General features: G+C 42.9%; 2 protein-coding genes across 3 annotated transcripts; one reads left to right on the top strand and one right to left on the bottom strand.

The window, feature by feature from the left end:
* Positions 1 to 11071, top strand: depdc7a (DEP domain containing 7, paralog a). Of its 2 annotated transcripts, none has more exons than XM_041933128.1 (9): positions 1 to 185; positions 5125 to 5587; positions 6930 to 7060; positions 7183 to 7375; positions 7703 to 7923; positions 8025 to 8167; positions 8248 to 8373; positions 8616 to 8694; positions 8811 to 11070. In XM_041933128.1, exons 2-9 carry the CDS (start codon positions 5133 to 5135, stop codon positions 9032 to 9034), a joined length of 1572 nt encoding a protein of 523 aa, XP_041789062.1. In that variant the 5' UTR covers positions 1 to 185; positions 5125 to 5132; the 3' UTR covers positions 9035 to 11070. The 2 variants fall into 2 exon arrangements, with proteins under 2 accessions (XP_041789062.1, XP_041789053.1); XM_041933119.1 differs by lacking the exon at positions 1 to 185 and adding an exon at positions 2075 to 2192 and having other exon boundaries at positions 8811 to 11071.
* Positions 10917 to 22199, bottom strand: cstf3 (cleavage stimulation factor, 3' pre-RNA, subunit 3). The gene is made up of 20 exons (XM_041933107.1): positions 22015 to 22199; positions 21180 to 21284; positions 20905 to 21000; positions 15720 to 15752; positions 14833 to 14930; positions 14673 to 14739; positions 14555 to 14589; positions 14333 to 14459; positions 14146 to 14223; positions 13871 to 14033; positions 13529 to 13638; positions 13318 to 13434; positions 13014 to 13232; positions 12822 to 12924; positions 12581 to 12650; positions 12281 to 12476; positions 12044 to 12194; positions 11792 to 11886; positions 11638 to 11698; positions 10917 to 11397 (listed from the first exon to the last, which is right to left on the bottom strand). The coding sequence occupies exons 1-20, from the start codon at positions 22039 to 22041 to the stop codon at positions 11198 to 11200; spliced, it is 2151 nt and encodes a 716-aa protein (XP_041789041.1). The 5' UTR covers positions 22042 to 22199; the 3' UTR covers positions 10917 to 11197.
* Between the last annotated feature and the right edge of the window lie 1022 nt (positions 22200 to 23221).

Below are 23221 nucleotides of genomic sequence, written 5' to 3'. Positions count from 1 at the left end.
TGGTGTAAAACGTGTTTTCCATCAGACTGCGCTGAATTCATTGGAAGAGTTGACAAACCAGTTCTTCCTTCAACCAGAGACTTCTCACTCTAACTGAAAGCATTTCAGTCACCGTGTGGATTTCTTCTGTTGGGCCACGATGGCTGCGTGAGTACAGAAATACATCACCGACAGCAGCAGAAGAGGTGAGTTTACGTGCACGCGACAGCATGTTAAAGCTGCAAGCACGCATCGTGAGCCTCTGTGAAGAGACTGACCGACTTTAGTGCTTATGATTCATACTCCATTGGGATGACAGTGTGAAGTGATATTGTTAAACAGATTTTTCTGTCATGTGACTCAAGAGCGGGGTGTGCTTTTGTGACTTGATGAAAGTTCAAATTCAGATGTGACATCATTTTTGTATCAGGAAAAAAGAGGTTTCACTTGAGTTGCTTTTAAGTGGCGTTGAAGTCATGGAAGTTCTATAGTCTTTATGATGGGTTGCTCGTTTTCAGGTAGTATTATTTCATTTAATGCTCTTGTCCCTGTGTTTAGCCATCCTGGTAAATGGTAAAAGGTCCTGCTTTGCTTTCTTAAATGATCCCTTGTGGGGGAATTTTATACCTTCGTTAGAGCAAGCAGAGAGATGCAGCAAAGATCTTCTGGTGTGAACCAAAAATGTTGAGATCCATAGTCAGCGTCTTCGCCCCTAAGCAATGGGGTTTCCCTGCTTTACGGTCTTTAAAGGGGTGCTCCAGCAACTTCCAAACAGTCGGTGCAGACTCACAAGAAAATTATAAAAAAAACAGTGAATATGGTCAAAACCGCTGCAGCAGAGGCCGAGACATCCTGACTTTATTTCTCAGTATGGGTCCAGCTCCAAAAACACTGGATCCTACATTTCCCACAATGCAACTGAAGCATCCCTTCTACCGTCTTCCCTCTGTGTTCCTCCAAAACTACCATGATATCATACTATGGTTTTCATGCTAAGTGTCAAGATCAACTCAACAGTATGTGGAAGAAGAAGAAATTTCTTGTTGAAGAAGGCAAACTAGTGACTTCCTGCTCTGTCTCTGATCTAAAAGACTTATCTCTCTTTCCTCTCACTTCACCTGGTGTAAAAGAGGCATTTCTTCCACATACAGAGGTGGACAGTAATCAAACAGGTTTGCCCCGGCTGCACGCCTCACCTGTTGCACCATACTTGCGTCTCCTGATGATAATAGCTGTCTTCCTCTCAGTCTCCCTTTCGGCGAGCGACCAACATTGACTTTACAGTGTCAGCTTACTACTTTTCCATTGTCAGATTACACCTCCAGAAAGAAGGCACCGGGTTAGAAGCTCGGCTTGTGAAATCTGTCCCCGCAACAGCTTGTGTGTTTACTATGATCCCAGACTAGACTGGACTAACATCAGGGCTGTATTCACACATGTGGCACCTGCAGTCACATGCTTCCACACTGTGGATGGTGGAATCTTTCTCTTGTTTTGGTGTTGTTGTTGTTGGTGTTTTTTTTTTTACCATTGAAATCATTCAAACTGCCTCTTCTTTCTATACATAGAAATACACATACACCTCACAGGGTGTCTGTTGCTGTTTAACACTGTAGGTCTTCCGCGGATCAGATTTCAGTGTAAGCTTTAAGGGTGTGCCTTGGTTAGTGAAACCTTGTGTGAAAACTTCCTGGATGTTTAGCATTTCTATTAAATTGAGAGTCATTTACTTGAGCAGTGAGAAAGTTTGATGCAGGACTTTAAAGGAATATGAGCAGATTCTGCAGATTGCCTTTGGCTACTCAGAATTGTATTAGAATGACTAATGCTTCCACGTGATGGAAGAAACTCACTTGAGGCACCTGTAGAAGTCAAATGTCTCTGTGGAGAAGGACAAACTGTGGCGAGCCCGGATCCTTCCTCCTCCTTCCCTCCCAGGTTTCAGCAAAGGAAGTTCTGGCCAAATGTCAGAATAAGTGTGTTAGTGCGCCTTTTGTTCGACTTGTGCGCAAACGGTGGGATCCTCATTATCAGGTTAATGGCCGGGCAGGGCGGTGATTGGGACATGAATAATGCATTGCAGTGGGAGGGGACGGTTTCGGGCTTGACTGTAGTTAGTTGCGTGCGTCACGGTGTGAATTGAAGACCAAGGACACGGTCTGAATGGCTGCCTTCACTGTCACTGGAGGAAGTTTTCATGCTCCGAACATCAGGTAATACCAACTGAATCACTTGTAGCTGGTGAAACGCAGGCTGGATGCTGCCGATATCTTGTAGCGTTTGAGAAACTACTTTAACCTGAAGAGTTTGGCTTGTTTAGTTCTGTGACCTGCTGTGGTGAGATGGGATGTATTGAGGAGCCTATAGCTGATTTGGATTTGACTGAAATGCCAAACTTCAATATTGTAGCCTATTTTACGCACACTGTCTGAGACTATTTGCGCTACTACTTCTAATATAAAATGTGGTCTAATGCCGAAAAAATGTTTCGTCTCATTGAAATTTACAATTGTTCTTCTTTTACATTTGTAATTAAAGAACAGACTATCTCTGAACATACTGCTAAGTTTAAAGCATATTGAAAACAAATTACAAGGCATCCTGTATGACAGGTTTATAGTGTGTAACTAATGGCTGTATTTAAGTTGAATAAATAATTGGATGCTTTAGAGAGCAGCTTTTGGTGTGTGTTGTTTGACATTTGAGCTCAGTGCCGAGTCAGCAGGCTGCAGTGTTTGTGTTAAAACACGGGCAGAACAGGTGATTTCCGCGCGTAAACGTCTGTGTATGTATGTGTGTAAACCACCATACTCTATATGTCACACAGGATATGAGGGTTCAAATCAAATGCGGACAGGCCAATCGCCTACCAGCGTGTTCAGATCGTGCCCTGAGGCTTGATCAGCCCATCGCACTGATCTCAGCATGCTGGAGGAACGAAGCTACCTGCCGCAGGCCGTTGGTCTGATGGCGCCACGGCGCATTTCCACCGCCTGAAATCAGGAGCCCTGCGCTCGGTGCAGGCTCGGTGCAGCCCTTAAACTACTTGGGCTTTGACAACACAGTCTGGAGGTGCTCACTAGGGAGATGTGCCCATGTGTCGACTGCGCTGCTCCCTCTGCGGTTATTTACCTCCACTCGTGTGTGCAAACACACCGCGCACTGTTGCGCTTGGCTGAATTAAAGGTTAGTCCCCTCTCGCATCGTCCGTTAGGCTGTCTGCTGCGCTTTTTAGAAAGAGGAGCGAAGTCACAAGGAAGAAGTCTGGCGTCAGTGGTGCAAACTGGGCTCAAATCTCAGTCTGGCGCAAGCAACACGAGGTGACAGAGCACAGCCGGGTTCCCAGGGCTGGTTCGACCCACTCCTGACCCCCACTTTTTTTTTCTTTTTCTTTTTTTTTCCTTTTTAACAGGCATTAATGGATATTGATAATATCCGGATTTACTGTGTGAGTGGTAATCCAGGGACCCCTGATGGGATTCTCCAGATGGTCCCTGCCCCAACTCCTAAATCAAGGGTTTCATGCTGACAATGCAGTTTCCTTCTACTACTCCCAAAAACTGCATTTTATATTGCAGTTTTGCAGTTTATAATGTTTCGATTGGCTGATATTTGCATAATATAAAGATAATTTTCCAAAGTTGAGTGTGAAAGAAAGATTTAAATTGATTGCATCATATTTCGCATGGCTCCCATTATGCACACAGACTGTTGGAAGGTGTGTTCTTCCTTGAACAACTGCTGCAGCCCCAGTTGTTCTTCCCTCATGCAAATCCCCGGTTCAGGACAGCCTCTTCTGACCCAGAGGGAGACGCAGTTTGACGTAGATGCATGCCATTAATCAACAGATCACCCAGAAATCTACCACACAACTCTGCCTCTGCTCTCTGTGAGCATGTTGTGTTTTTTTTTTTTTTTTCTAAACGGGTGGGAGAACATCTGCTTGGTGCTGCACCGTTCCCGAGTGTTTTTAAGAGTGTCAGGTTTTACAGATGGGTCAGTAATAGTATTTGTCATTCGCTGTTATCATAACATGGAGCCTGGCTGCCGCTGACAACGGCTGATTTATGGCCCCTGGCCTCAGTGGGCGTCTCAGATCCTCCCTGAACATTTGCTCAACAGGCTTTAAATGTTTCCTGTTGTGAGATGAAAGCCACGCTGATGTCTCGCCGTGGCCAGCTCTGCTTTCCTTCACTGGTCAGGCTTGAGGTGGACGGGCAGGTGAAATGTGCTGAGAAATTGGAGCGTTGAGGGTGTCAGTGCTTATTGCATAAATCATCTCCTCATTTGTGTGCATGTATCAGCAGCAATGCAGCCCATCCAGTGGAACATATGAGGATGTGAGAGGAGGCACACAGTATGATCATTGTCTCTGTTTCCTTGTGCGTGTGTGAATGAGTTTGATGAGCTGCGTAGAAAGATTACATCGGGTGTCTGGTCTGGTAAGAAAATCAGGCACCGCTGATTCTCTTTGTTCTTATTAACGTATTTAACCTACACTGGCTTACTGCAGTATTTCATTATTGGGTGTTAAATGAATTAAAGTGAAGCTTTTGAACATACTGCACACAAAGAGGCTTTGGGTTGGGTCGCTGCCCCCGTGAGATGCATTTATTCTGGACTTTGTGCTGTTACACCCACATACATGAATTCATGAACATCTGATTATGTGAAATTACACAGAGAAGAGGATGTGTGCATGTGTGTGTGTGTGTGTGTGTGTCCAGACAAAAAGCACGATTCTCTGTAGTTTCCAAGAAAGTGCTCAGACAATATACAAAGCTGAAAATGTCAACTGTGAAATAATAAGTTTTGGGAAATGTTTTTAGTGGTTTTAAAGCATCTGCTTGTTGAAACATATATGTTCGTCGAGATTTTTCTTGTTGCTTTTCTTAATTCATTATACAGGTGATTGTTTATCTCATTAATTGATTAATAGATTAGCCTATAAAATAATTTCCATCAACATTTCCCAGAGCCAGTTTGGAAGCGTCTTGAGAAGCAATCAATATGTTAATCCTGTGAACTGTTTTTCCTGGCTGGTCTTCCGCCCCTCCTTCAGTCCTCATTCTTACGCTCCTGAATGTCTTTCCCGCCCTCCCACCCTCTTCCATCCACTGATTGTCTCCTCTCCTCATCCATCAGAACCAGGCATGGCTGGGAAGCCTTTCCGGGCCACCTACATCTGGAGCAGCATCATCGCCAATCTCCACACTCACGTGGAGGTCAAGCGCCGGCGCCACAACCTGAAGTCCTACCATGACTGCTTCCTAGGCTCAGAGGCCGTGGACGTGGTGTTGGCACATCTCACCCTGAACCGTTTCTTTGGCGACGAGGCGGTGCCGCGCCACAAGGCCGTCCGCCTCTGTCAGGCCCTCATGGACTCAAGGGTGTTTGAGCCGGTGGGCATTAAAGTGTTCGGGAAGGAAAAGAAGCGCGCCACATTTGAAGACAGTAGCTGCAGTTTGTACAGGTTCCTAAGCCCAACGACGACCTCCTCGTCGTCGTTGACCAACAGCAACTCTCACTCCACGAGCACCATCGAGAGCGGCTACGACTCACCGAGCATGAACAGGAACAAGAACAGCTTCGGCCCGTCACGTGAAAGGTACAGACTCGCATCATAACATCTTCGGGGCACATTTTCGATTCGCTTTGTTCTCTTTCCTCCAGAGCTAATCCCAAATCTGGTATCGCTTTAGACCGGGTGCTTCTGAAAACTAGTGAGGAATGACCTGAGACTGTTGAAGTCCCAGCACGCAGTCATGTCTTGATACTTTTAATTTCCTGTAGCTCCTCATTACCGGTGTGTGACAGTGAGTTCAAATACAAACTTCAATTGCAAAATCAAAAACTAATAAACAGACAGAAACCCATTTTATTCACATTTCATTCTCTGCCTTGCTGAGAGTTAAATGACAAGATCAATATCGCTCTCATGTCCGAACAGTAAGCTGAACAGCAGCTGGCTAGTTTAGCTTAGCACAAAGACAGGAAAAAGAGGGAAACAGTTAGCTCTGTAGCAAAGGTAAAAAAAATCTGCCTACCGGCACCTGTAAAGCTAACTAATGAACATGCCATACATGGTTTCTTTACCCAAACTGAAGTAAAAACAATGATTTGTTTTACTCTGGATTATATGTCACACTATTTCAGACTTTAATAACTTCCTGATCTTTGCCTGGCAAACTCATGGTGATGACAAGACACCAGGAAGTTCCTGAGCACAGCCAAGAAATAGTCTGGCACACAACCCTGTGCAAAGCCGCAGTGTGTTCTTTTAACACTAATGTTTGTACAAATTCAACAAGAGAGAGAGTGTGTGGGTTTTGTTTCAGAGCCAGGCTATCTGTTTCCCCCTGTTTCTAGTCTTTGTGCTAAGCTAAGCTAACCGTGGCTTCATACAGACACAACAATGGTCATCTCCTCTGCCTCTCAGCAAGAAAGAGAATGAGTGTGTTTCCCCCAAAAAAACTGCTCCTTTAAACTCAGTCCATTCTCCTTTCCTTTGAGGCTGGAGAATTAAATTGCAGGTGGGCTGTCGAGCATGTAGACAAAGCCAGGCAGGGTGACGCCTGGCCTCAGCACTTTGTGTTGCTGTGAGAGTGACATCTCCAGCCTGGACTAGAGAACAGGCCTGATGTCCCTAATGGGAGATGTTATTTGCAGCACAAGTCAATTATTCGTGGGTATAATGTTAATAAACAGCAAAGAAAGGCTTCACATGTCCTATTTAATGTTCATCAGAAATTGTTCAGCGCTGGAAATTGAGCATTTATTTTGTGCCGTTTAATCTGAAATGACCAAAATCAAAGGAGCGCAAAACTGGGGCTGAATCACAGGTACTGGGAAAACATGTGCATCCTGTTTGTTGGCTTGTTCTTGTAATGAGTCTTGGGTTTTTTTTCCCAATCATTTCCACTGATTGCTGTTATTATGTGACTCTCCAGACAAGAGGTGCTCAGCTACTCCACCCACTCCCCCGTAAAGACAGACAAATCACTGGAGGACGTGCTGGGAAACCTCAACCTGAGCTCCACCATCACCCCTCAGATGATCAACCTCGGCCTCTCACAAGAGCGTAAGCCCGCTCCTATCTGATGAGACTGAAGCAAAGCTGGAGCCATGCTGCACATGCTCGGCTGCACGGCACGCTTCAATATCTGTCTGCCTGTGACACTTTTACCTCTTGTGTCTTCACAGTCGTGGATGAGGTGTGGCACCAGCAGGCGGTGTTCAGGCTGTTGCAGCTGATAGAGCTCCCCCTGTTGGAGAACTTGTTGGAGGGCAGAGACACTTCGCGGGCCCCGCTGCATGGCATGGACAGTGACCCCGACCTGTTGTATACATCGAGCTATCTGGACCGAGAGGTCCTGAAGGCCTTCGGTGAAGCACAGTAAGACCTGTAAAGCTTTTACGGCCTTCTATAAAAGTTCTAGTTTTTATTCAAACCTGTGTATTTTGTGATCTATTAGTCCTAATCTGCTTTTTTTTAAACTCTTTTACCAGCTTCTTTACAGACAAACTGATAAACTCGAATCATAAAAAGGATGTATATGCAAATGATGGTTAGTCATTGAAGTGGTGTTGAAGCAAAAGTTGCCGTGGAGGAAAATAACTAAGTACATGTATGAAATGCATGTTTAGCCTGGTCTTCTTTCCATCTCTGAGTTGCTTCACTCGATCCCTCAGCTGCATTTAAAATAACTTCCCTCTCCCTCAGGGCTGATGAGTGGATGTCAGGGGCGGTGGACTGTCTGGAGTTTCTGCCTGATGAACTGGTGGTGGAGGTCAGCCGAGGTTTGTCTGGTTGCGCTGACGACCTGCTCCAGTGTAAGAGGCTGCTCTACGAGGTCCTGGCTCAGCACTACGGTCACGTGAAACAGCCGCCACTGCTCAGCAACCATGTTTTCGACATCCACTCCGGCATCTCTGAGCTACTAGGTGAGGCGAGGAGCTGACGGATAGCTCCTGAGGCCTGTTGTTGCCCTGTTGTTAATGGTGATGCATAAAGGCATTTTCATTAATGTATTTTCTCCGGTCAGTGAACGGCAAGCAAGAGCAAGCTCTAGAGACTCTGCAGCTGAGCCTGAAGCTGCAGGACTCTCGCAGCAGAGAGGAGCTACGCAGGCTCCTGAGATTCATGGCCATCGCTGCCAAGCCACAGGAGGTCAAACTTCACAAAGAGGTGAGCGCAACTGTGCATGTCGTGTGCGCCTGCACACGTGTAGGTTTGATCTTTCTTAACTCCAAATAATTCTCTGTCAGATCGAGAACAGAATGGCGGTGAAAAGGTCTTTCTCCAGCGCCATCGTCTACAGCAGAAGACTCTCCAAAGGAAAGGTGGACTTGATGGTTTTGTTCATGATGGACAACCACTGCGATCTGTTCAAAGTGAGTGCTCCTGATTTTTCTCTTTGTGTGTATGTGTTTGTGTTGAGATGTTGATTGTTACATGTCTCCTTCAATACATAAAAAATGCTGTTTACACAGGTTCAGATCAGATATTATTACCTTCAAATCAAATGTGACTGGCTAACTCTTTTTATTCTAATTTTATTGATGTTAATATTTGATCTTTTGAGTAAATCAATAAAAAGAAACGCCATGTCTTCTTTTGCTCTCGTCTCCCCCAGATTCCTGTTTCACTGCACAAGATGGTCAGTGACAGAATCATGAATATTTTGAAAGGGCAGGATCCAGACATGACAACAGGTTTGCAGATTTTGCTCGCATCTATTCGCCTCTTACATTCTGTTCGTTTTACCGCTGTTTGAAGATGAACTCTCCCCTCACATCCTATCGGTTTCTTCAATCCCTCTCCACTGCAGGATCAACATACTGCACAAGAGTGAGCGCAAAGGCCTATTCAGAAAACGCAGAAAAAACCACTAAAGAGGAACTTTGGTCCTTACTGCGGACGGTCCACGAGAACCCCAAACTCTCCTCGAAAGAAAAGAGACGACTGCTGGGACAGTTCTATAAAGGCCACCCACAGATTTATATTCAGTACTTTGGAAACAGATTGTCCAGTGTCAACATGTTGCTACAGTGATATTTATTAGTTGAATACTTCATGTATCATAATGTAAAAAGAGATAGAAAGTTGATGTGGTTTAAATGTGCTGTGTAGGAAGTGAACCTTATTTGCTTGTATGCAAATAGTTTAGACTACTGAACAAGAATGTGAACTTTAATTGATAAGCTGCGATATTTAAGGACATATTTCTTTCAGTTTCTTTGATATTTTTCTTTGGTGCAGGACACTAACATGAAATCAGTCATTGTCGGTTATATATGAGACTGTTACATCCTCAGAATGACAAACAGAACCAAGTGTTCTTTTTTTCTTTTTAATGTTTTCACACTGCAGTGCGTCTTGATGGCGTTCTTCGTCTGCAGCCAGTCGGGCCACGTCTGCATATGGCTTTTCAATGGATGTATTCTTTGTGCTTGTGCAATAAGAACAGTGTTAGCAATAAAAAAAATGTCTGTCTACGTGGTTTCTCATATACAGTGCGATGCACAGTAGAGCTGTGTCTGAGAAACGGAAATTTGAAACCCTGGAAATTTGAAAGTCTGATGTTGTGCTGGAGTAAACAGTCAGAGGCATTCATGAGAATCAGCCCGCTGGCTTTTTGTGTTTGTTGCAACAAATCAGCAAAACAGATGTTTGTAAGTTGTTTTTTTTTTTTTTTTGAAAACCTTAGTTGCATTTTAGTGGCGTCTTTGTGGATCTGTTTTAAATAAGGTTTATGTACTCCTAATCAGCTGAGGAAATCACTTCCATGTTTCCAGGTGACAAAAGCATTCCAGACTATTTTTCAACTACACATTGTTCGTGCTTTGGCAGGTTTTAGTAAAATTGTGTAACATTCACACAGGTACTTTTCACTGCAGACTTAAAATGTGTACAATTTGATGAAAAGAGAACAAGTGACATCCGCTGTTTATTTATCCACAGAACATAAACCGTCTTCAATTTTGAGACACAATTTGCAGAACTTTGTGTCTATTCTGATTTTCTGATCCAGAAATATGTTTCAGCTGTTCTCTAGATGTAATCAGTGACTAGAAATTCACAAATAACCTGACAAGGAGAAATAGCCAACAAGCAGTTTCTTTGCTTGATAGCTACTCTTGTTGAGGAGCTCTGCAATAACACTTTCAGGGAAAACAATTATTCTCTGATGGTCTGATTCAGAAGCTATTAAAAACAATGGCATTATTTTTTGTCAAGTTTTAGTTTCTAAGAACTTTCCATATGTGCACATCAAAGCAGCAATCAGACATTATTACGTGGCAGCAGAGCGGTGTTCTGCATGAACTGTTTTATGCCACCTGTGAATAGGCTCAGAGCACAGATAGGCTGCCACGGGCTCAGAACAAAAGCCGTGCCGGGCAGACAAATAATGATGTAATCAGGCAACGTGAAAATAAGCAGCTGGCTGACATTGAAAAATGTTCACTGTGTAAATGGCATTTATCTTTTGTTTGTTGTTGCAACCGGGGAACTGCCTGGATATGCCAGCTAATGCTGTTTAAATCAGTTTAAGATGAAAGGATTGCCCTACTACTGTAAACATGTTCAATTTGTATGTTCAGTCTGCATTGTTAAACTGCAAACAGAAGCAAATCCAAGCCTGTGAGATCCTTCTACCACAGAGCAAATCTGGCTATTTGAACACAGGTTAATTTAACCTTACAGATCAACTACATGTCAGGTACTGCCCCCTAGTGGTAATGATAGGGCCTGTACTAAGAGTAGCCCTCGTATAATGTCCCGTCAGTTCCAGAGAAAAATAGCAAAAAATCATCAGTTAAGTCAAATAAACAAAGGCAAATCTCGTTGAATTCTTTTCCACTTTTATTGAAAGTAACTGTGTTTCCTCCAGTTATCTAAAAAAAAAAAAAAAAAGAAAGAAAAAAATCCACTTTGCCATCACTGGAACATCACAAGGCCAAAACTGAGCTGTGTGCCAAAATCAATGGTTGAATTAAAAATTTTGTACAGTATAATGGTCAGTCTTTAAAAATAAAAACTGTTAACCAAAAAAACAAACAAAAAAAAAGCCACAAGAACACTCAGGTGTGCATGTCTGTGTGAGTGTGTATGTGTACGCATGTATAATCTGTCAGACACACTCAGAAATGTGGACATGTACGTTTACTCCATAGGACCACCTGTTAAGATTACATTCTCGGGTTCAGTCTTAGTTTATCGGATCCTCTTCTGTTGGCGTGCGCGGTAGATGTCGTGTATGGGCGGAGCCACGGCTCCTTTGTCATCCTCCTCGTCGGAGTCTGCGTTAGGCCTCTTCAGTGACTTGGCAACAGCGTGGTTCTCCATGGATCCGTTGCCCTCCCCTCCTGCGTCGGGCTGTCTACCAGTGATCAGCTCTACAGCAGCATCGACAGCTATGGAGACGCAAAGTACATCAGCAACATGTCAAATGGGGGGCAGAGGGACATCTAGAGAGATGGTAACACATTTTATGGGAATTCATCTGGCAGCTGTTAAGATATTTCCCTCTGGACCGAAGTGTTGGTCTGACCAACCAACTGACTGACGTTTCCATTACATGAGCCACGTTGCCTGCGCGGCAACAAACAGAAGTGGTCTGGATTCATCTTAAAGTACTGACAAAAGCAACTTACTCTCAGGAAGTGTGCATCTCCTGAAAGTTTCCATGAGCTCATCCACTTGAACAAAGGGACCCTGCAGCGAGAAACAACCACAGACGCTTTGCAAAAAAACAACTTTTTTTTCCATCAAATGTGAGTTTGACGGTATTAAGCTGATGCAACTCACAGTGAAGCACGTAGGCGGAGGGAGCAGCTTCATTAGGACAACAGCAGCTGGGGGGACTGGGAAAACTCCACCAGGGACTGGGTGTAAACCTGGAGCTGTGGGGAGGAACACAGGAGGCTAACATGAAAGATGGATCCTTTTATGCATTCAGTACATGCAGCAGAGATGGTGTTGCAGAGACACCGCAACGACACATCTGCAAAAAAAAAATCTTTCTTCTTTCAAGACCTTGGGCAGCTAAGGGCTACGTACGGGCGAGGTGACGTGGCTGGAAGGGGATCATCTGATTGGTGTCAGGTTTGGGGTACTCAGGTTTACGGTCGGCTTCATCCTTTAGTGCGGGCGTAGATGGCGCCACCACGGTCTCTGGGAGCAGTGCTGCCAGTTTGGCACGAGACACATCCTGCAAACACACAGCAGAAACTGTTTAAATATACAGTACGTTGACAGAAGGGCCTGAAAGAAACCTCCAGCGGGCGAAATACACACCTTGTATCCAAGGGCCTTGAGTTCACTGGCCGAGCAGGGATACAGGTCCATGAACTTGTATCTATCTACAAGCAAGGCTGTTTCTTTGCCCTCGTACTCGTCCTTGAAAGCTGTGAATCGCCTGCGCTCCACCTTCAGAATACTGGCCAGGTCTCCTATGTTGCTCTCGAACGCCAGGAACCGAGCCCAGATCTCGCTGAAGAACGCAAGAAAGACAAAAACCAACAAACATCGTCAGAGACGTGGATTGTTACATCGCTTACGTACGTGCACGCAACGTGAAGCGAGACTCGACGTTACCCGGACTTTTCTGGTGACAGGCTTCCTGAGGTGAGGACACGTTCGAACAGAACCCTGGTGTTGTTATCCTCTGGAGAGAGGGAGGCGGCAGAGGAAGAAAGAACAGGATCACACAGCTATCTTCCATCGCCACAACAATAACGGATGAGAACAGCTGAGAGCAGGACATCACTGCTCAGACTGAAGAAAAGATTTCCTGCATTCTGTGCATTCGCTCTGCCTTTGATTACACATAACCTACCATTAAGATGTGAGAGGTAATCAATGTATGCCAGTATGTACTCTGGAATGTCGCCATATTTCTTCAAACCAAGCTCAAAGATCTTGAAGGCCACCGATTTATCCTGTGGGGATGGATGAAGCGAGTTTAGAAAATAATAATCATACAATCATACACTGTACACATACGAAACATGTGATGGTGTGTACGCACCTTGCTGCAGTAGTACTCCATCAGTGCCGCTGTCACGTACACATGGTGACGCGTGCGAAGATCCTCTCTGGCCTTTTTGAAGATGGTGCGACCTGATTTGATGCCCTCCGCCCTCCTCGCAAACTTCATGTACTGAATGTAGACCAGCGTGGGGTCGATGTCCTCAATGGCCAGCAGTTTGTTGTAGATGCTGTGGACCTTCTCGTACTTCATGCGACTCTGCGAGGAAAGCACAAGTTACACGCTGATGAGTCTCTTAGCGTGTTGATTAAGATTTGCGTTGAGCAAGCAGCTGGACACTCACTTCCTCATAGTCAGCGAATGAGAAGTACAGAAGCATGTTCTTCTTCAGAAGAGTCCCGATGGCACGTTCGTAGATGTTAGCCGCCTCGTCACTGAACAGCTTGGAGTTATTCATATCCTGAGAGGGAAAAGAAATCAGTTAGAGGACAGTTTTGGGCTGAAGTTACAGCATATTCATCAGGTTTCAGAATCTGAAAGGTTTCATCTCTTACCCCTTTCTCTGCCAGCAGTTTGCTGGACTGCTCCAGGTACTGTGCTGCCTCGTACCATATGTCAGGATGGTGTCCCAGCACCAGCAGGCACTGCTCATAGGCAAACATCACTGCAACACAAAACAAAATACAAAATCATTGCAGCCAAACTATAAGTGAGGAGGAAAGTGTCAACCTACGCCCTCTAGTGGCTGCTGTTCTAAAGGAGAAAAACACCTCTAACATTATGTAGCTCCTCTGATTGGTGTTCAAAAGATGATTAAAAGTCACATACCAGCATGATTACTGGAACCACTGGATTTACACATTTTAACACAAGATTTCCTGAACACAAATATTCACCTCTCTTTGTAATGAGGGTCTGGTCTTCTGTGCGCAATGGGTTGCTTTTTTCCCACTGGATGTACTTCTTCCACATTTCCACTTGCTGGGCTTCCTGAGGAGAGTTCTGGGGCGGTACTGAGGGCGCATTCCTGTCCAACCCCTTCATCACAGTCTCATACTCCTGAGTTACACAAACCATGAAACAATCCAGATTTGTTTACAAGTTGGGACAGGAGCAACAAAAGTATAACACAGGGATTCAGAACAGTGCATGTTTGTGACACTTATCTCACCTTCGCCACTCTCCTAGCGTTCATGTAGTCTCTGCTACGGTCCTCAATCATCTTTTTGGCCAAGTGCACATTGATTCCCTGTTCATGAAATAAACAGTCAGTCTTTTACCTGTTAAAACTTTGTATGTGCCAGCGTACAGTATGTAAGTAGACAGTTGAAGGCCAGAGGCCTGTGCGTGTCACTCGCCTCCTCATATTTGCTATAATCTCTCCAGAGCTGCTCAATGTTGATCATGGGGTTCACGCAGCCTCTCTGGTACACCCTCCGTACTGCAGTGATCCGTTGGTTCTCTGCGTAAGAGCCCACAGCCTCACTAATGGAACACAAAACATGAGTGTCAGCACTGAAAAGTTTGCTAACGCAGTTCATCGAGTCTCACAGCACTGCAGGAGAAAAAAAAACACTTACACTCCTTTGAGGAAGTTTATGTAATCCACCCAAATCTGGGAGAGGAGAGAACAGCTGTTAGGCGACAGTAGTTAACCTCATACACACAGGTACAAATACACACATCAGATCTGTGTACCTGATATGACATAATCTCCATGCCAATTTTATCCAGGGCAAAGTCATACGCCTGGGCCATCTTCTCTCTGAGGGTGAGAATATAAATGTATGAAGTGTGTATTTCACAGTACGGGAGTATGTCAACATGCTTAACCCCACGATGCAGCATGTTCTCTTACTTGTAGCTGGGCAGCTTCCCTTTGGTCTCTCTGACATACGAGAGGTAGCATTTCCACAGGTCGATGTGCAAGACTTTCATTAGGCATCTCTGAAACAACTACAGAGACAAGAACACAGGAGATAACATAACTGGAACAGAGCCAAACACACACTTTATATGTACTATTTATATTCTACAACACTAACACCAGTCTCCAGCGTTCCACTGATTCAGTTTTGTAAGCTCATGCTGAAACTGACATGCTGATCCTTAGTGGCATTTCCTATGTAGGAGGATTACCGACGCACTCTGGGAAACCCAGAAAAGCGGTTTTTACTTCAGGCCATATGCCAGATTTGGGGGAGTTCCAGCAGTAAACCTGCTTCATTAGACAGACCTCAGATGTGGCCTACATTTCAGTGAGCTCCTCCAGACTCACATGAAAACACCAAGAGCGTGTTCGACAGATACAAATGTCTTGACGTGTTGAACTGACATTCAGGCAAAAAAAAACTGAACTGGATACGCTCAAATAATTTATTAAAAGTGGAAATAATGCAAGTCCAAACCAGTGTAGAAATTAACAGTACAATCTCAAATAACACAGCAATGGTAGTACAAACTAGGCACAATGGCGAACCAGTATGCAGAAAAATCCACTCACACCTTAAAGAAGCATCATTCATTAAAAAAAAAGACTTGTGCCTATTCGGAGCAACATTACCTTTCAAATGTATGTTTTAAATGCATGTATGCAATGAGGATTTTAATGGACACTATAATAATGCATATTCTGGTGGAAATCACAAAAACATGTGTTTAACAGCTAATTAGAAACTATCAGAAGACTCTTCCCACGTATCAAGGTGATACACTGGGCAGCTTTCGTGTGTGATGGACACTTACCTTTTCTACCTTGTCATAGTTTTTAGCCTTGATCTGCAAATAAGAGTGTAAATGCAACATTAATTCAAACGTCTCCTCCATTTTAACAGCTTTCAGGAAACATGCATTCATGCAAATGTGACCAGTCACGCACAAACACAGGAGCCTAAAGATCAACAAAGTGAAATTCACACAAGAATGACAAACTATGTTTAAAAAGGGGTTTATTTTCTTTGTAGATTATGTCACATAACCCAGAAAACTCCAGTGAGCAGGAAAAATTTTTTTTTACAGAAAATATCTTGACAAAAATCTCAAAAGTATCAAATACTGAAAAGGTGCTCTGAATCTCAGAGATATAGTATGTGCCATTTAAAAAAAAAATCTGTTCCTTTCACAGCCTTAGGTGAGTGTGCTCCCTTAGCAAACACTGCTGCAGCACTGAATTTCATATTGCAGACTACTGAAAGTCTCACCGCTCCCTCCACTACAGACAGGAGAGGCTGTTGTTTCTGTGGTATTAGCACCTCAGGCCTCTGCGGGAAGACTGATCCTCTCCCATTGTGTTTACACTAATTTACTCTGCAAAGACAAAAAACAGACTCAAACTAGCCTGGAAGTAAAGTACTAGTTTACATGGCAGGTAAATAGCCAGGAGGCACAGAAAAGCACAGTGCACCTCTGTAAGGTGAGTGGGGTCTCAGTAAGTAAAAAGTTAACTGAATAACAGCGCAGGTTTAGGTTTAAAAGCATGTCTGCACAATGAAGTTTGCAGAATTCTAACAATAATATTCTCGCGATGTTAGTGAGTGAATTTCACTCAGACAGGTTTGTCGTGTGCTCGGTCGGAACTGGATCTAAACATACGTGCATCTGGGGAGGGTCCTGCAGCCTGCTGTCTGAGATCTATTCCACTAACAGCGATCGCAACATCCCTGGTTTTGATCCATCCTCTCTGTCCCCCTTTCTATTCTGTCACCTCTGTACTTAAGGCCCAAAAAACTCATATATCTGCATCTGTCTTGGAACATACAAATGGTGCCCAACATATAGTGGAAAATATGAAAATGAAAAGTCTGATTGATTTATGCAATCAATAAACAAAGCGATGCAAAATTTCCAAGAGTTGCAGGCATTCATGCAAATAGCCAAATTCATCCCTCGCAAAAGGAATGAAAGCATTCAAATTAGGTCGACCTCGACCACTGGACCCTTAAAAAATACATTTTCTAGGAAAATAATTTCATTAAGCTGGCTCTTTGTGAAACTGTGCCAAACCTTCCCCCCAAAAAAGACTGACCTACATTACTTGCATTACTCGTTCCAGGCAGTGAAACAGCTCAGCTGACACACTAAGCTTTTCACCTTCATTAAAAAAAGAGAAACAAAGCAGCAGCGAATCTCTCGTGGTAAGAGAGACCAGAGGTGTAGTGTATGGAAGATGCATCTACTAGTGGAAATGTTTATTTTTAGCCATGAAATCAGTTGAATCACACTCAATATATTATGCAATGTCACAGATATACAATCTTGAAGCATGACATTTTGAAACATGACTAGCTTCATAACTAAATGCAACATTTTTTTCAAGCTTTTCAGGTTTTACAACATTTGGTTACAACAATAACGGTATAAACTTATGTTGTCTCCCAGAATCAATCAAATCAAATCTGAGCAACAACGGATTAGACTGACTAGATGTGTTTTCATGTGCTACTGGTGAAATAGATCAGCTACATAATGAGTTAGACTGCAGTAATGTTACAATATGCTGGTGAGATCCTAAACACTCCACCTGGAGGGAAACTTTACCACACCTCTACAGGCTGCTTAACGTGGTATCTTTAAGTACTTGCTTACATAACAGCCTCAAAAAAAAAAAACTCCACTGCAGACCACTGCCACAAACACACCTTTATGATCCTTGAACCACACTATCAATTTACTTTAATGAAGGAAGTCAGTGTCATAAAATTACATAACAAAACTCAATAATTATGCAAACACCTTATGGGGGCTGGAGCCAGAAAGAGATTAGTGAAATGGGCTGATTTCCATTAGGAAAATAAATATTCATAACTCATCTTCACTACTTTGGAAGGAAGACTGCACTGAAAATTTCTCTGGCCAACTCAAATGAAAACATCTGAACCGTAACTGTACTCAAAATGATGATGTCATTTGTTCAGTCTCATTTTCACAGCACTGAAAATTAATATAGTTCTACATTGCGATTAACTGGGCCTCAACTCCACAATTCAGCTCCAGACACAGAAGAATAAATTAGACTTAATGCTGATTTGAGTGAGCAGATTTTTAGCTGTCGCTGGCTTCTCCCTCAAGATAAAACATTTTATTCTGTCATGGAGGATACTACTCATGCTGCAAGCTTTTAAAAAGCAATGAAAAGGTTTTTTTAATGACAAAGACTACCTGTAATAGTCTCAAGGACTGACAGCCTGGATAAGTTGGCTTCTCACACACTGCATGTTTTTAAACATGTTATCAGGTCAAAAAATATATATTCCAACAGTGAAGCCAGGAATTGTGTCAGACAGCATGGGCTGGCAACCTACACTCAAGGGGATATTTTCCCATACTCGCTGGGCTATTCACTGAGTGCAATGTGTGACCTAATCCTGATAGAGCTGGAGTCCCTAAAGAGGGCTCTGGAACAATGTCAGCAATAAAATAGACTTTGCATGATTTGCCTACTGTGCAACTATTGGGAATGTCTACATAAAATCATAGAGCCAGACACACGAGCATGAGGACACACTGTGCTTTTTGATGAAAAGAATTTGCATTCTATGCAGAATATCACAAAAGCAGATTTGTACAGCTATGGGGGCAAATTTATACTTCTAATAAAAGAGGGAAAATAAGACCTCATCCACATACTTACCAAACGAGGTAGGTGTCTTTATTCTATGAATTACAAATGAGCTGTAAGCTATTGACATATACTGCCAACACATGCCCTGGACTAAAATTCTAATTTTAGAACCTCGCTGTCTGTCTTTAATCCAATAAATAAATAAATAAAACGTCACGCTAATCCAAATATCCAGTCTCATTTCAGTAAACAGAACCCTACATGGCAATATGCCAAACTGGTAACTTAGGTTGCGTTTTGGGCTGAATTGTGGTTTTGAGTTTAATAGGGAGAGCTGCTGGCTAAATAATGAAGAGGTGAAAAAAGAAAGACAGTAAATTGGCTTGAGTTACAATTTTGATGGTAAACATTTTGTAAGGGGTTGGCCTATTCTCAATATAATGAGCTCTGCGTAACCCTATTATTAAACGTGTATTCTGAGCATGTCTATTTGTTAAGAACCTAAACACAAAAACACACAAGCCTAAAACTCTACACTGCCAGCAAACACTTCTCAATCACACTTCAATACACTGAGTCACTTAACAATTAAACATAAGCCTAATTAGTACATTTTCATAATTCTTGCTGTAAATGTTAGCACTGATTTAACAAACTGTGTAAGTAAATCCACAGCTGGGTGCTAATATCTGATCTGTCTGCTATAGCTGCATCTGTCAGTCAAACTGCCCCCACACTCCTCTGATACTTTAATTACCCTCCCACCAACATGTACAGTCCAAAGCTGCACCTGTGTGAAATGTCTAAGTTTAAAATATGATTTCTCTGTCGGTGGATATTAAATATTTAGCTAAAAATATGAGGTCAATAATTAGTTCATTTCAAACGATTCCTAACATTAAATGTAAGATACCTATAGATGTACCTGCCTGGTGCACATATAAAGCTTTAGTGATGTTGGGATTTTTAAATCTGCTTCAGTTTCTTCTGTCTGATCTCCTGCTTTTAGATCCACAAATCAAACATCCCTGCTGGCTGTAGTAGCCTTTCTGCTCTGGCTTTTTGTTTTATGTTGTTACTGGCTGCCATCTCTGTTAGAGGGGGTAATGTGTTAGTGTGGACACTGACACTGATGCTTTACTGGCACAAGTACAGTTAGTGCCATCTGTAGGCTAGACTAAATTATTCAGGACTGTTCCTAGGAAGCCTAGTCCATTTGGGAAAGGCAGCAACATGTTCTTTTTCCATTTCGTAACATATATATATAGTGCATATGCCCATTTCATGCAATATCACTCCAGGCCTTTACTTGCACTGGGTAATCCGAGTGGGTGAAGACTGGGGGTGACGGTACGGGGAATGGGAGGAGGCAGGGGTAGCTTCACCCAGGGGAGCTACTCCACAACAACAAACCACAAGCACTACAACCTCAACATACAGCACCATTCAGTTCACAGCAGTGAGGTAATCATTTACCAGAACTACACAATGGACTTTAAACTAGAAGCTAAATTATTATGCTTGAGAATGCAGTGCAACTTTGTGCAAGCAATGTGTTTAACGTCAATTGCAGTGGTGGTCTGCAGAAGTGGAGGGCATCAGAAAACACACTTCACCAGGTTAGCAAAAAATGGCCATGTGCAAGGGAAAATGAATCATCCTATCAGAAGCTGATTGCATAACAGCAAAGGCTGTTGATGGCATCAAGGTAAATGGGTCACTAGTCATATATTCAAGAGGAGCTGGGGAGAAATGTCTCAAGGAAAGAATGGGCCACACAATCAAAATATTTGTTTATAAAATTACCCGAAAGAAATGACACAGGAGGCAATAAATTGACACGACAAGTGAATAAAAGGCTAATGCACTCCAATACCATTAAAATAGTTTTAATACTGTTGCAGACCAAACATGCAACAAATGCACTTTACCCCATTTAAATACGACGCAGAGAATATGTATTTTTTAAATCCTGGGAACATAAGAATTTTCTGAAAAAGAAATGGTTAGAGCTAATTTCCCCTTTGTGTTTAAAGGCACAATTCTTCATGAGTCCAGCTAGAGCCTTATAAATTGAAAGTGTATTACATCATTCTACATCTATTTTAAATCCAGGTCCTTCATTGTGGAGGATATTCTTAGGTAGGCAGATGCTTTAAACAGTCAAAATGTCTTTACTTCATTACTCTTGTGATGAAAAACACACAGTTCAGAACTGCCACCAAAGAAAGTAGGCACGCCTGGTGATTCGAAACAAGAATTGTGACTTTAAACGTCATTGAAGACATTTTTTTTGTGTGAAAATCACGTTGTTGATCATGTTAGAAAAACTCCCAGCCATGCACACTAAAGAAAAGAAAAAGTATTAACCTCAGCTTCAATGAACAGTTTCCAGAATCGGCCAGAACTCGGGAACTGTGTGACAAGTCGCTCATATGTCTTCCTTGCTTTATCTATGGGTTGGTTCTAAAGGAGGAGAATGCATTTACATTCCACACTATTCAACATATGAAGAAGCAATCATGTGAGGAAAAAAAGATGAAGTGCTTTGTATTTTAACAATCTGTAACCCCTAACCCACTATACCGACCACCCATGTTTCCCAATTTGCTTAACCCCAGTAATGCAACTCTGTGTCACTAAACCTGTGCTTCTCGAATCAGAATGCTCCATGCGTCAAGGTCATATGGGTTTTCTTCCAACTTCTTCTCTGCCTTCTTCACCTTCTCTGGAATATACTCTGCTGCAGCCTGCAAGACAAAACAAATGGCACAGGACACAAGGGTTATTGCTGCTGAACAAACTTGGAGTGCACTGTGACACTTGTGGCGTAGTAGGTGCCCACGGCTGGAGAGGGCCAAATGCTGCTAATACTCTTGATTATTATCTGTGTAGGTGTTAAATATTGATTAATAGATGGTCTGACTTCTTAGCCACGCCCCTGCAGTGTGGGGTACATCGATAAAGAACATCGGCCTTGCGGCTATTCGATAGATAGCTAAATCAAGTTGTAAACACTTAACACCGTTTTTCCACTAACTAGCTAGGTCTTTGTAGCTGGCACTGTTGGCAAGCATCCATACCAGCACCGTGTAAAAAGCAGGATCAGTAACGTTGCCTAACATGAAAGTAAGTGCATGTTAGGATCACGTTAACTTGCAAGTGGTGCTAAGTTCAGCGCGTTAAAACTGGGCAACTAACGGCGACAATGCTACAGTTAGACAGTCAATATGGCGCACGGCAGGCTAAACTTGCAGCTTTACGACAAACTCCTACGTATCACTACTTCCTCCGCAATGGTGCAATACTAGCTAATTGTGACTTATAAAAAGTCACGACATTATTCATACACCGTTGTTGTAGAAAAAATACCTGCTAACATTACCCAAGAGTAACACAAGACCTGAATTATGCTAACGTTTCTGTAAGGGTTAGCCTGTCCCTCAGCAGCAGAACTACATGTAGCGTTAGCTAACTGACCTGGTCGGCTGTTCCCTCGGTGGACATGGCTGGAAGAGTAATCTAGGTTAGAAATGTTATATCAGTTGGAATAACGCTCAAATAATAACGTGATGGCAATTTTAAAAACGACTAAGTCATCGGCATAGCTTCAAATGGGCCGATCACATTGCCCTCGAGGAACTGGCTAGCTTTTCACTGGCTGGCTAACATCTCAAAATGGCGTGGAAGCCCGTGTTCCGCTCCGCCAGAAGCAACAACAATAATACTTCCGGCATGAATCCTTCAAAATAAAACGCCAATACCCACGAAGCCAATTCGACTGAAACGCCTTAAATGTGTACAGTGAATGCGCAAATTATAGTATATGTTGCAATATTAAGCATCATATCCTGACACCATTTATTGTAGACAGAACTGAAATGAGGCCCAAACTGTAGCATTTACCTGGAAAAAAGTGGAGTCACCTATCACAAATCAGGTGATGCATTATCTGGGCAGCCTCCTATGGTGATTTTTTCAATTGGGAGCAGATGATATAAATGATGTGTCCTCTATGTTTTACTAGTCTATCTTATGTGCAGCACTTCTTTGCCTTGTATTCATCTTATTCGCAATATATCACATAGCTGTCACAAACATAAAAAAAATAAATGTACTGTATAAAAACACTGGCAAATTGTGTTCTACTACAATGTGTATGCATGTCAAGCACGCGCTTCAGGTGACTCATACGCAACTGCAAACCAAGTTTAATAATTTTGGCCTATAGGTGGCTTCTCGCTGTGGTCTCTAGAAAAACACATATCTTCATATTTATACTACCCTATAACCTCCTCTTCGTATGGTTTATGTATGTATGTAGGACTGTGCACAATTGTAATTCAGTGACTAAAAACAGAAACACATCGATCAACATTAACACAACAACGGTTCGTTGTGTACAGCACGATGCTGGCCACCTTGCTGGCCAGTAGGGGGAGACAAATGATAGCCACCGTCAGCGCGCGCTTGTGTGTGCTTGTGCGGCCAACAACTCGAGTCAGACCAGAGCAAAAGACAACAGAGCAGTCATTGGATCACAAGTGAACTTTTTTCTCACATCCAAAGAACTCTCGTCTTATGTCACAAGATCTCACAGTTGCAGTGCTGTCATTAATTCAATTATTGACTATTAATTAATTAAACAGCAGATGTTTTTACACCACTCTGAGTGGAATTGTGATTG

Source organism: Chelmon rostratus, chromosome 1, assembly GCF_017976325.1.
Source record: "Chelmon rostratus isolate fCheRos1 chromosome 1, fCheRos1.pri, whole genome shotgun sequence".
Classification (NCBI taxonomy): Eukaryota; Metazoa; Chordata; class Actinopteri; order Chaetodontiformes; family Chaetodontidae; genus Chelmon; species Chelmon rostratus.
The sequence above is the reverse complement of the archived record's forward strand: the minus strand, read 5'-3'. Positions and strand labels throughout refer to the sequence as shown.

What these genes read in the sequence shown, in the direction of transcription:
- depdc7a (XM_041933119.1), top strand. An exon ending in CGGCATCTCTGAGCTACTAG is followed by an intron (nt 7,924 to 8,024) that starts GTGAGGCGAGGA and finishes TTCTCCGGTCAG; the next exon opens with TGAACGGCAAGCAAGAGCAA. An exon ending in ACCACTGCGATCTGTTCAAA is followed by an intron (nt 8,374 to 8,615) that starts GTGAGTGCTCCT and finishes CGTCTCCCCCAG; the next exon opens with ATTCCTGTTTCACTGCACAA.
- cstf3 (XM_041933107.1), bottom strand. Translation starts at nt 22,041, where the DNA reads ATGTCCACCGAGGGAACAGCCGACCAG. An exon ending in AACTGTTCATTGAAGCTGAG is followed by an intron (nt 15,753 to 20,904) that starts GTTAATACTTTT and finishes TCTTATTTGCAG; the next exon opens with ATCAAGGCTAAAAACTATGA. An exon ending in GGGAAGCTGCCCAGCTACAA is followed by an intron (nt 14,740 to 14,832) that starts GTAAGAGAACAT and finishes TCTCACCCTCAG; the next exon opens with AGAGAAGATGGCCCAGGCGT.